At 45.0% G+C, this 13,964-nt stretch overlaps 1 protein-coding gene across 1 annotated transcript in view; it reads right to left on the bottom strand.

Moving 5' to 3' along the window:
• The window catches only part of RASA1 (RAS p21 protein activator 1), a 700,806-nt gene that overhangs the window by 406,580 nt on the left and 280,262 nt on the right, over nt 1-13,964 (bottom strand). The window contains exon 13 of the mRNA XM_069224876.1: nt 13,515-13,592. Coding sequence (XP_069080977.1) covers nt 13,515-13,592 — 78 coding nt within the window. The remainder of the gene's footprint in view (nt 1-13,514; nt 13,593-13,964) is intronic.

Genomic DNA, 13,964 nt, shown 5'->3' with positions numbered 1-13,964 from the left:
TATGCTATCTCCCCGCTCAATCTCTACACCACGCAACCCCCCTGTTGCCCTCCAGTCACTCAGCTTTGACACCTCCACACCCCACCTCAGCGTAACAACGTAATGCTTTAGGGTGCTTCTCCACCGGCTGTGACCCCATGTAACTTTCATCCAGTCTCGCTCACTACACTACTGGCTCTATGCGCCTCTCCGTCCCACAACCTCGACTCCGGCTCCACAGCTTACATATACAACGGATGTGCCTCCCCTCCTGCCCTCCAGCAGGTGTAGCCCGCACTACTTCTGATACCAACATACACTATTGGGTACTCAGACGTGACTCTAACCACTAGTTGCACAGTTTTAAGTTGTATTTCAGCACGTCACTATGCAATTGCACTGTACAAGATTATACATTTGTGTAGACAGATTGTAAAATCTTTAATAGCGAAATGTACTGTTGTTTATGCATAAATAAACAGATTTTTTTTTTAAAAATCATTATCAAACTCTTGCAATGGTAGGGGATGGTTATTCCATAATTTAGCTGGCAAATAAAAAAGCAGCTTTGTCTCCCATTCTCTTCAACCTAAAATTGGAAAGCTGAGGCAACCTTGCTGTGCTGGATCTCAGATTTCTAAAAGTTCTAATCTGCCTCTTAAGTTTTTTGGGCCAACCTCATGATATATATGATGTACCAAAGTCAGAGATTTAAACTGAATGTGCTTGTACATAGCCAGGCAGTGTAATTGTCCAAAATGACTCAATACTCATGAACACCTTGGAGGCATTAAGATCAAATGCACCACCACATTCTGCACTAGCTGCAGTCTATTGATCGAAGGCTTAGGAAGACCAAGATAGTGACTACTGGCCTAGTCAATAAACGAGTGATCAAGGCATGTACAAATGTGTTTTCCCCTTCCGGAGGTAATGTATCAAGAAGTGTTTTCAGGATTCGTAATAATAGACAGCACCTACCCGTAGAGTTGAGAATTTGCCGGCAGAATGACAACTTATTGTCAAATTTCACCCCCAATTGTTTACCACATTTGCAGGGGTGAGGGGTGGCGGGTTGTGGGTCGGGGGGTCAGCAGACCTTCCGGCCACCATTCAGAGGTAGAATTATTTGCCTTCCAGAGGACCAAAATGTCTGTCTTCTCTGAATTACACTTCAAGTAGCTCTGTTGCATCCACCTGATGAGCTGTGATAAACAGTTTTTGAACTCTGCTTCCGAAATGACACATGAACCTCTATCCAGTGATTGGACGAGCAGTGTATGGTCCACATAAGATACTGCCTTGATCCCAAAGGATTCAATCAACACTGCTAAGGGGACCCCATGTACACACTAAAAAGCATCTGGCTCAGGGAGGAGCAATGTTCTCTGAGGAATACTGTGGCATTACGACTGATTGATATCTATTACATAAAAAGGATTGAAACCATTTCAACATCTGGGCGCAGGCTCCCATCTACGCCAATCTCTGAAGAAGAGGAATGGCATACTCTATCAAACACTGCCGGCACATCTAAAGAAGAGGGCAGAATTCAAACCTCTATCAATGGTGATATTTAAGTACTCTGAAACGTCTAACAGAGCAGATTTTGTGCTAACTTTATGTCTGAACCCTGGTGGCGAGTGATGTAAGAGTCCTGCCATTTCCAACTATTCAGAAAGTTGAGCATTCACCAGCTTTTCCAGCATCTTGGATAAAGTTGGCAGTAAGGAAATAGGCTGTATATTGGGTAATACTTCCAGGTTCGGGGAAGGATTTTTCAGTAACTGTTTGATCTTTACCTGTTTCTACAATGATAACACTGGCGGGGTAGAGAGTTAAACACCACATTGATCACAGGATTGAGGACCACAATAGCTTTAGCCAACACCACAGGAGGACAGGGATCTGCCTTTACATGCTCTAATTACTTTTTCAGTTTGCACTAAGCTAACAGTCTTAAAACTAGTCAATGTAGTATTTTTGTTTACACTGAAATAAAAGGAAGTTGCCAATCATTATATTCTTGTTTATTCAAATCAAAGACACATTGCAGTTTTCTAAATGTATTCCTCTAAGAACTTTAACAAGTCATTACAACATTCTAATGAGAGTTTTAGAGTTACAGGCCTTTGGCTTCAAGAAGAGATTCGCAATGTGCAAGACCTCCTGTGCTCATTTTTAGATGTATTAATCTCCAAGGCAAAGAAGTTTGATTCAGCAGCTTTAATTGCCTTAAAGGCAACTTAAGAGCAACTTTACACATAATTTTATCTTCTACCATATAATTTCTTCTTCATTTTCTTTTGGGATGTTTACACCTTTCCTTTCCCAGACCTAACTGTGCCAAAACCCAAGGGGCAATATTTCTCTATAGGAGTAGTTTGATGTACTGGAAGGGCTTATATTGTCAGGTAAATTATTCAACCATGAGAACATGCCTTGTGCGTCAGTATTCATGTCATCTTTTAAAATAGATAAGGAGCTTTGCAGATGGTAAGTTTATTTATTTGACTCCACTTCTGTGTAGCATGGCCAGCGTCAATTATTTTGTCTGAATTAACTTTAACATCCTCACAACTAAAATGGATAATTCAGTGATCTGTTCAGACAATTCTATTAATTTGTCTAATAGGGAATGCTCATCAGTGGAAATTAAATCTAATATGTGTCCTGTTACATGTCTGGGTGACTGGATTACTCGATTTAAATTTAAAGCCAAAAGCGTGTCCAAGCGGTATTGAGCATTAGCATCATCCATACTGTCTAGATGAATGTTAAAATCAACCAACAATGTGAATGTAGTATACTGGACACAGTGTTGAGTAATGTCACCTAATGAATCAACAAAATTGGAAGAAAATCTGAAGTCTATAAATTAAAGCTCCTGAAAAGGAGCTTTGGTGCGAGGTTTTAAGATTGAATCCAGGGCCTTCAGCTCCTGAGAAACCTTCCAGGGTAAAAGTGATGCACAGAAAACTCTCACCAATAATAATATTAACCAAAAATCCACCCCTTTTTCCTACTCGATCCAAATGTGAGATAGCGTATCCCTCGGGTACAGCATTACTGATATCCTGATTAGAAGTTTAATTACGCCATGTTTCAGTAATGAACATTATGTCTAGCTTATAGTCAGTAATTAAATCAGTGCTATTGTACTCATGTTTAACTATGGATGGTGCATTTAGAAGACACCTCTGAAATGTAACTGTATTTGCTTTCACACACTTCACACCTGGTGGTGTGCTCTGAAGACCTGAACTTTTCTTCTCCTCAAACCACGCAAGTCTATGAACAATCACCACAGCAGACATGCCCTATAACAGCTTGTGCTTGTAACTGCTTCCTACACCTTACTGTTTGTCCCTACTCCTTAAAGGTCTGCCGTACTTTGAAAGGGTGCTGCCAGTTGCATTCCTCATAACCAGTGCACTGTCAAAAATGGCATTTAATTATGTTCCTTCTGATGATAAAAAATGGCCACTAGGTCGCCAGACCACTCTTTACAGTGCAGTCCCTTTCCCGTCCTAAAGTGCAGGTGCAAATGGACAACACCCCAAGTCTACACTCCAGCCCCCCTTTCCCTCTCCCCCGAATCAATGCAGAACGGACTGTCCAAGCAGAAGTGCTTTGTAAAAGTGTGGAGGGATGCCCACATAGCAGCATGGCAGATAGTCCATACAGGTAGCCCAAATGCTGACACAGTAGTAGTGACCTTAGATCTGGTGGAACAGGGCTGCAAGGCCTCAGGAGGCTCCCTACTTCTTAGCTAGTGTGTAGCAGATTCCCACTCAAATTAAAATCCATCAAGAGAGTTCTCTTCTGCACTGCCTTTTTTTTGCTCCTGTGAATCAGGTAAAAGAACGGATGGTCCACCCAGTGGTCTTTGGTGTGATCAATGTAAAATGACAGGGCTCTTCTTAGAATAACATTGGTGAGCCTCTCCTCTTCCTTGGAAGGATGAGGTAGAGTGAAGCATGTCAGCAATGTGATGTTTCGGTCGATGTGGGAAAAGGTCACTACCTTCGGAAGGAAGGAGGCGCGAGTCAAAAGAATCAGTTTGTCCAGTTAGACATTGGTGTATGGAAGATTATCTCAAAGACCTTGAAGCTCACTGACTCACTTAGCTGATGTAATTGCCACTAAGAAGGGTGACTTAAGAGTTAGGAGTCTGAGCAGACAGCTAAGGAGAGGCTCGAATAAGGAGCCCTAGAGAAATATTTGGACAAAATTAAAATCCCATAGGACCCTTCCCCTGCTGCTGCCCTGCTGTTATCCTTACCTAGGCTGGAGCCACTAAGATGACTTGGGCCCGGTCAGTCCTGATCTTCTTTAGAAATTTGGGAAGGAGCAGGTGTCGGTGGAAAAGTGTAGAGGAGTCCCGGGTTCTAGTCTCAACAGAACAAGTGTCCGAGCAAGAACTGCTTTGAAAATTCCAGCACACAGAAGAACTGACATTGTGCATTCTCAACATTGGCGAATAGAAAGAGCCAAGGTTCTCCCCATTCTCGGAGGAGACCTGTTGCCACCTCACTGTGTAGACGTAATTTGTGATTCACAATTGGAGGCTGAGTTTATCTGACCTAGCGTTCAGAGATCCCATTGGGTGCTGCAAGATCAGGAACTGTTGCTCCAGGCAGGTCTAGAGGCGCAGGGCCTTCTGGCACAGAGCCTAAGGCCCCACTCCCCCTGATTGTTGCAATACCACATGGCTGTAGTGTTGTCCGTGTACCAGCCTTCCTTTGATGGATGGGAGAAAGGCTTCCAATGTCAATCATGTTGCCCTCAGCTCCAGAAAATGAATGTGGGGCTACAACTCTGCCAGAGACCTCAGTCCTCTGATCTCCTCCTCACAAAGGTATCTGCCCCATCCAAGAAGAGATGTGTCGGTCACAATTGTCCGTTCCGTGTGGGAAGCGGAGAGGGATCTGTCGCTGGTCAATTCGCAGTTTGTTAGCCACCACAAAAGATCTTTTGCAGTCTCCTTCAACCCAAAGAACCCAGGGGACCCCAACCAAACATGGTGGTGAAGTTTCATCATAGAGGCCATTGCCCTACCTAAGGGTCCTAGGAAGCCTGTGGTGTCCACACTGCACCTAATGGCGAACTCAGCTGCGTCCTGAATGTCCACCAATGCTTGATTCAGGATGGCTCAGCCCTCTTCAGGGAGCACAGGCAGCAGCTGCACAACCACGCCCCACAGAGCATGGGACTATCAGCCCAGAAGGCATGTGGTGATCACAGATTCAAAAGTCAAGCTGGCGGAAGTGAAAAGGCGCTTCCCAAAAATGGCCAGCATCTTGGATTCCATATCAGGTGTGGCGGAATGAGAATTCGTTTACGCTGACCTTGGCTGTTGAGGCCTGCACTTTCCGACTCATGGGAGGGATGCCGGGAGAGTAGGGCTGGGTCTAATGTGGTGGAATGATGGCGATGGGTAATCATGCAGTGCACAGGATCCCCTGTGCAAGGTTTAGCACAGGCTCCCAGAAGAACATTTGTGAGGCCTTATTAAAAGTGAGCAATGTCTCAGCAGAGCTCGTCCCGGGTGAAGCACCTCTATCAGACACTGGACTTGACCTTGATGGCTGACAGTTGTAGGTCAAAGACCTCCACTGCCCTGTGCATCAAGGACACAAAAAATACACCTCCCTCCAAAAAAGGGTCCAGAGGTGAAAGCATGCCAGAGACAGGGAAGGTATCCAGACCACTGGCATTGCCCATCTCCTCAAATCAGTTGTCTCCATCGGGGTCCTCCGCAAAGGGTCTCATACCCTTCTTCTTCACCCCCTTGCTCCCAGCAGGTGGTAGGTCCGGTCTGAAGGTGGTCCACAGGTGGGCACGGTCTGGATGACGCTGGAGTCAATGTCAAGCAGCAACATCTAATAGTCCAAAATGGCAATAAGCTTGTCATTCATTGGTGAGATTGGCACCAGGGATTGCGGCAGGAGGACTGGGGTTGAGGTGGGTGATCGCACCTGTGACATTTCAGACCGGATTCAGAGTGCCCGGCGGCATCTGGGGAACCCACCAGCGGTAACCCAGTAGGGGCGCCCATCAGCTCTGTGAGGCCTGAAGGCATGCAAGACAGAGTTGGTAGCTTTAAGACGGCATGCATGGCATCATGAAAGTATTTTAATTGGGCAAGGATTGCTCTGGGAAACGCAGAGCAGGGCCAGCTGCCCGCTCCACATGTTGTTTGGATGAGGAAGCCGAAGAATGTTTTAACTTCTTCTTGGACTTACCCAACTCCGGGGGAAATGTTTTGGAGTGGGAAGACTACTCCCCACAGGTATAACTCTGGGAGAGGCCTAAAAACCTCCCTCTGGAGCAGGAACAACGCAGATCTTCCTTCTGTTGTGCTGCCAGGAGCTTTATCGCCTGCTTGCAGGTCACCTTTGGATGCACTGACTTGTACTCAGTGCAGGCCTTGGGGTTGCAGCTAGATCCCAGGCAGCAGAGATGGACCATGAAGGATCAGACACAGACATCTGCCTGTGACATCCCCGCCCCCCCAAGAATTAAAACTCATAAGCAACATATCCCTCGCACACTGGGAGCAAATTGCTCAAAAAGACAAAAATAAAAAAAGATGGTAAAAAAAGCAACAGAGGTAGCTCTCCAGTTCTGCATTGTTGTTGAAGAAAGAAAGAAACTGATGTGAGCTTGCTGGGGTGGTGCCTTTATAGGCCCAGAGCACAACACTTCATACGAGGATGCTGCTGATGTGAAGCCGAAAGATGCTACCTTCCGGGTGCACACAGGTACTGCTCAAGATTTTCCAGATCCAGTCTGATGCCTGGGGAATATTGTAAATTGAGTAATCTAATGGAAGAAATCTCTATCAGAAAGGACTGGCATTGCTCCAAATGCGGTAGGGACGGATAGAGCTTACTAATCACAGAAAAAAGTGGTGTCCCATGATCCAGCAAAGCCATTGCTTAGTGTGCCTAGTTATGGTAGCCATGTTACTAGGAGAGACAGTGTGATGATGGAGGACTTGTTTGAAGAAGGCAGCGTTGCTGTCTTGAAGACATTGACTCAACATGACAGCCTCTACAGGGGTCAAAATCTCACCCACAGAGATTAGTAAAAATACTGAGAATGGTTTGGAAATTGTAAGCAATAAACCTCCAACCTATACATTTATGCAGGCACTTCACCCTATTGGAAATAACAGGTGCCTGATCATCTGCTTTAGTAATGCCATCCAGACGTGGACAAGAATGTTACTAAGTGACCTAAAGGAAAAATGGGAGGCTGAAATACGTAGGGCAATGTACGACAAAGAGGGAAACTGAGTCGGAGCTTACCTACATAACGTTTCTCACAACACACGATTAAAAAATATCTATTTCAATCTGCTACATAGGGCCTATCGCACACACAGCAAAATTCACAGACTAGTTCCTGGGTGACTCAACTCTCAAGATAGTGGTATGCACAGTACGTGTAGGCTACAGCCATCAAACCTCTTTGAAGGTCTCTCTGTGCAGGACCCTCAGATGAATAGAATGATGGGTGACCCAAGCCCAAACCTCTCTGGTGGGCCCCCAACACTTGCTACAAACACCTTCTTCAGGGCATGGCCTTTGCTCTCCCCCTCTGTAATTTGTTTTCTGCATAGCTCGTCCTTTTTCTTTCTTTGCTTCACACACACCTTCTGTCCTTTTTTTTTGTTTTTAAAAGAATTTGTTTGGGGCATTAATCAAATGTATTATTTTTTCCACAAAATCAAGGACTAATTCACTACTTAAAAGGAAGTTTGTACAATCAAATTTTAACTCATGAATCATGTGTTGTTTTCTGCTTTTTTAGTGGGTGGTACTGGTGTTTTTCATGTTTTTGTGTACCCTCCCCTTGTCCAACTTCACATCCCTGGTGTCAGACGCCTCTCATGTCACCCCCCTTATTGCTGTGGAAATTCAACCCTGGTGAATTTTAACCTACTGGGGGACCCCTAAATCCTCAGGTTCTCTGGCACAGGATGCTGTGTAAGAAATTCAGGGTCTTCTGGACCTGGTCTGTGGTGACACAGAACCAGCCTGTCAACTTGAGGGGCCAAACATGTTTTTGCCAAAGAGCATCTCTAGAAGGGCCTCATTAACGCACAGGAAAGGTTTGGTAGGGGCCTGTCCAGGCTGAAGGACCTCTGCAAAGATATTACTTTTAAAATCCATGGTCGGGCGTTACAGATCAAGAGCCTCTGGTGCTTGTTTGTTTACAACTGCAAAAGATGCACTCTCCTCTGTGGCAAGACCTGGGGGAAGAGACCAGTCCATGTCAATTAGCATTCTAAAATTCTACATACCAATTTTTCTTATTGTATTATGTGGCAAGTTTGTCTCCATCATCATCATGTTGATTATCCTCAGAATCCAATCCAAAAACGTTGATGCAGCACGTGCAGGGCCACATGGTAAAGGTAGTGTGTCGGAATCAGAAGCATTTGCAATGGGCTGGGCTATGGTGGGTTCAGAGTGAGTTCTCGGCAGAGGTCAGTATGAGTTTGGCTTGAGCTGGAGACCACTAAGAGACGTGTCTCCTCTTCCGGCGTTGCCAGCATCCATGTTGAAGACACTAACACAGGGACTGGTGCCAGGACTAAAGTCAGTACAGAACCAGAAACAGGTATGAGTGGCACAGATAGAACTGAGGGAAAATCTGTCGGCAAGAGTCTGTCTGAAGATCCCTACAGATCCCTGGGATCTGAAGGTGCACCAGAGAGAACTAGTAAAATGCAGAAAATACACATCATAACTTCCTTCCAGGGAAGTTCAAGATGCATTTGGACCTGGTTCAGAATCAGCAAGATCGATCAGGAGCAAAACCAAAGGCATGTTGGTGCCCTCATGCTTCTCTGGAGAACGAGATGGACAGGAAGGGGTTGATTCTTGCTTGGATTTTTTATGTTTCTTCTCAAACTTACCAGAAGACTTCAATGATTATGAAAATCTGTCACAGGAATGACTTCAGAACTGCAAATGGTACCTTACTTCCAAACTCAACCGGTCATGGAGTAGTCTTGCTGTGTTTAGCAAAGCAGCACATTGCTTCACAATTCCATCAGGCCTGAAGGTTCATCTGGACGCAGTTGCCGCAGGTCCAGGAGTCGTGTTCCGACTCCAAGCGTCAAAGACACACCTGGCAGGAATCTATCATACACATGTATTTACAACAGTCCCTCCAAATCTTAAACCCTGTTGTTTTAGGACACATTTCCACTGCATACTGATAAATTGTGTAAAGAAAGGTAAGACAATCTCATCATAGATGAAGAAGATGATATACAGATCCATGTCTGATGGCACAGAAAGAAAGGAACTGACATCAGCAAGTATGGGTGGTGTCTATATGCTACTCTACGCTATATCTAATTCAGGGTTTCAGACATGTCTTTTTTCCTGGAAAAATGTCCACTCTAAAAATAGAGTGCTGTGAGGTGGATCTCAGCATTCATTACCTTTTGACATGCCAAATCAAAGTACATTCTCTGAAAGGGATAGTCAGAGTGCAACTTACTAGGACCATTTCTGACACAGTTGCACTCTTAAGCACAGGGTCCTTATCAGACATTGCATTAGCTCCTGGATGGCAATCTGCAGTTGGACATCCAGTCATGTGAACCTGATTTAGTAAGGTTACTCGCCTTATGTATTGCACTGTTCAGCAGTCTCATTCAAGCATGTCAATCTATGAGAGCTACTGCTGGAGAAAAAAAAATACTTACCTGTAATCACAGTTGTCCGCCATCGATATCTTTCACAGATTTACACATAGCCATCTTTCTTCCCACCATCTGCACTCAATCCTTATCCACAAGTGTGTCAAAATCTGACCTAGGATATGTGGAGTGTTTAGTTAGCAACATATTTACCTCACTGGTTGAAGTTTGGGAATTTTTCAACAAGGTGAATTATTGTATTAATATAGAAACTCTATAGTTTGCCTAAGGGTACGCTAATGATGTTTAATACTAAGATTTAAAAGAACTGGGACGGTCAGCCTCGTGACAGGCAATGATTCAAGCATGTCAATGTACAACAGGTCAAATGCTGATTAATTACACGTCTGTGAAGTAAACGCCAAACAATTTATTTAGGTTCTGCAGTTAAGCCCACAGGTCACAGGGTTGATTATGCAGTACATCAACCCTTGGCAGAGAGAACGACCCTTGGAACAGTGAAGGAGGAACCACAGAATCACATAAACTTTGACAATGAGGCAAGAAATGCCACATTAAGAACACAAAGTACATCCTATAAATGATAAAAAGAACAGAGCAAGAAGACTACAGAGAACAATGATATAGGTTACAAGTAGCCAAGAGAAGCAGGGGCTATACGAATGTATCACAAGAACAAAGATTCCAGATATAAAATATCACTACACAGATTCAGACACACACACCAATATAAGATATAGGAACAGGACAAGACACTCAGCCTCGTGCAGTGATCCAGGGACTCTCCAAAATGAGAGAAAACACTGCCATAGCCACATTTTAGATAGCAAAAAGCAAGACCCACACTTCTTACACAGTATTTAATGTGAATTATATTTGTCACAATTAATGCTTGTATTGAATTGGAGGGTCACAGAGACCCTAAGTTGCACCACCACAGTGAACATTCATGTTCTACAAATCACTTCACCCACACTTATACAGACCAGAGGTAGGTCTACACAGAAAATGAGTGGACGTAATTTCAGAGTCATATACATCATTTGCCCAAAAACCTGAAGCCCCTACCCTCATTCTAAGTGGCTCTTTGCTGTTCCGCGTAACTCTGATTCTCTATAGCCCCATGTATAGGTACGAAACTGAGAAATATTGGTAACTTTAAGAAGGTCGAGCTACACATGGGACCCTAGGATGCTGTGAGATATGAGGAATTAAGGGAGGGCGTCTTGTAATCCCTGCCGTAATTCTCCAAGTCATTCCTCACTTCCCCTGTATTTTATCTGGAGATTCAAGCGTTTTTCATCAGGTGGAGTCTCCAGGTGAAATTTATTTTTATTCCCCCCCACCACCCCCCCCTCACTTTCTCCTCTCTTTCTTTCCTTTTTTTCTATTCAATTCATCTCCCTCGGTCTTTCTTTCCCTTTTTCTTCCCAGGCTTTCCTTGTTTCCACCCCTTCTATTCCCCCCCCCCCACTTTCTCCTCTCTTTCTTTCTTTCTTTCTTCCCCCCTACCCTTCTGCTCTCTTCCCCTTCGTCCTCTCCTTTACCCCGTCTTTCTATTTTAGCCCCAGCGCTGTTCCCCGCCCTTAGTCCCGCATTGCCAGTCTCCCTTCTTCTCCTCTTTCTCTCCCGTCCTCTCTTTTATTGTTTTGCCCCCCCCTCTTTAGTGTTCCCCCTCTTCCCCTTTTTTCCCCCCCCTTTCTTTCCCCCTTCCCGTTCTTTTTCTCTCTTTTCTCTCTCCTGGTCGCCCTCCTTGGACGACCAGGCCCTTTCCCCCCGTGGGACTCACTTCCCCAGAGTCCCACGGGTCCAGTGGCGCGCCGCGCATTGCGAGACGCGTCACTGCAGGACGGTCGCCCGTGCACGCTAGCCGCGCCGCGGGCGGGGCGTCCTGTTCCTCCTCACTGTCACCATACGCGACGCTCCCCGCGGGGCCCCGTATCCGGGTGCCCCCGCGGGGCGGTGCGCTTTACTAAGACCAATCGGGGCCCCTGAGGCTCCGCACCCCGAACAGCCCCCGAGGGGGCGTGGCTTTTCCCGACGCACTGGGTTCTTCGACGCGCAGCACACCTGAGTGTAACTACCGGGCACCGCCCCTGACCTCTGCAGCTCCGCATCGATTGGCTTGAGCTCCTCATAAAGACCTGGCAAGTCGGTCAGACAGTACCAGAGCGGCCTGGCTCCGGCACGTAGGTACCCCCCATGGTATTCCCTTTGGCGTGGTAAGTGTGGGCTATTTTGGCCCGGGAAATCTTCTTTTTCTTTTCCTTTCATTGCTACCGGTCATCCTTCTGGTAGCCTCTTCTATCTGTATTTCCTCTGCTTTCTTTCTTTTTCCTTTTTTCCTTTTCTTCCTTCTTCTTTTTCTTTTTCTTTTTCCCACTGTGACATTCCTTCTCTCTCTCTCTGTACCTAGATCTTTCTCTTTACCTTTTCACCCCTTGCCCTTTCCTTACCTCACTAACCTGCCCTATTGGCCTCCCCCTGGCTGTAGCGCACCCTGCGCAGTTTTCTCCTTTCTGCTAGCACACTATGCGTCCTTAGCTCTCTTTCTTCTCCTTGTCCCCTCTTGCTAAACCCTTAATCTCCACAGAGTGTGACTACAAGGGAAACCACCCCCCCCCCCCGGTTCTAGCCAGACCAGAGGCAATACGCCCCCAGCTCCGGGGTAAGTCACAATTGCATGCATGTGTGAGTGCATTTTTTCATTTTCTCACTGATTGCTGTGTCGTGTGCTGTGGTTTGCCACCTCTCTGTCACTCTGAATTAATTGTGATTTATTTATCATTTACTATAGGCCTACCCCACCGTGAACTACCTGTTCAGGTAGGACACACACTTTCACTTTGAGCACCGTACTTATTACAGGTGCTCCGACTCTGACGAATGCCCCTGACCCACCAGCACTTAGTGAGGGCAGAAACATGTTGGTCATGTTCAACCCCTTTTAGACTCCAAGAGACATTATCCTCTAACGAGCCTTCCCCCTTAGTTTTAGTCTTACCAACATGCACCACCATTAAAACTAACAAGAGCCACCGGTGACATGTTAGGTAATTTTATTATTCACCCCCTCTGGATCACTGTAACTATCCAGTCAATTCAATTTCAGCACTCCCTCTGGTTCTTTTAACCAGAGGTCGAGTCCGCCTGAGTAGTATCATCTTACTTAGGTGGGGCTAGGTGGTCATATGATGAAGCAAGACACTATTATGTGTGTGAGACCACCTAGTCCGTAAAGGAAAATCCCCTGCTACTCCTGTAGGGCAACACAGCACCCCCTATCAAGCAACCTAATGCAACCAGGAACTGGTTAAAGACTAACCCAGTCTTACCCCCTGTTCCTACTACCCCACACCTTTTGTGATTACTTAGTTTCTTTTGGGAGGCGGTGTGGGTTAGCCTTGCTTCCCTTGCTCTCTTTCTGTGTATTTGAAATACACTGAACCTGAGGTGATCCGGAGTTTCTAATTTCCACGCGGCAAATAACAGATTTTACTGGGCCCATCAGAATCAAGAGGTTATTTATAGTGAGGCAGAAAACAGCCAAAAAACTAGATGCCATTGATGAGAATCTTTTCCTTGGAGTCTTGGAATTCAGCTTTTATTTGGTCAATATAGCGGACTCTTCTCCTACACACAAAATGCCAAATGATGCAATCATCAGGATTTTTTCAAATAATTTTTTCCCCCTGGCTACCAAGACGAAACAGTGGACGAAACAATATTATAGTGGATTTTCCCAACACATTATCTAGGCTCATTGCATTAGAACCAAAATCACCTAATCAAAGCCATTTCCTGTAAAACTGAACAGCTAATAAGAAAAAGAGTGAAAAATGTTTACCTGCCGAAGACGCTTGCTAGATGCTGCTTGAGTTGTCTTTCGTAAATTGCAGAACGTCTGCAAACTTTTCATCCAATCCTAAGAAACAATTAAGTATTAATTCTGCTATTTTAAATAATAAAGACAATAAAAGAATTACAGCATAAAAGAAGTATCAACAGTTTTTTAAAGGTGCATTATTAACACCGAAAAATGCTAAACTACATGCAACAGAGTATTCTTCCATGAGCAGGAGCTGTCACTCAAAGTAGAAACTACAATTATCACAAAAGTTCACAATACAGTTACTCAGATGGTTTACCAAGATTTTAAGCCTTTTCAAGGACAGACAGGGCATTGCAAAAACGTATTTATCCGGCAAAGGGGCAGATGTTCTTGTGTTTATCTCTTAGCACCAGCAGATGTACGGCCCTAGTTTTTACTTCTTAAAAAGGAAATGTAAAAGCATAA

Source organism: Pleurodeles waltl, chromosome 1_1, assembly GCF_031143425.1.
Source record: "Pleurodeles waltl isolate 20211129_DDA chromosome 1_1, aPleWal1.hap1.20221129, whole genome shotgun sequence".
NCBI classification, from domain to species: Eukaryota; Metazoa; Chordata; class Amphibia; order Caudata; family Salamandridae; genus Pleurodeles; species Pleurodeles waltl.
Note: the sequence above shows the minus strand (reverse complement) of the source record. Positions and strands in the feature narration are given on the sequence as shown.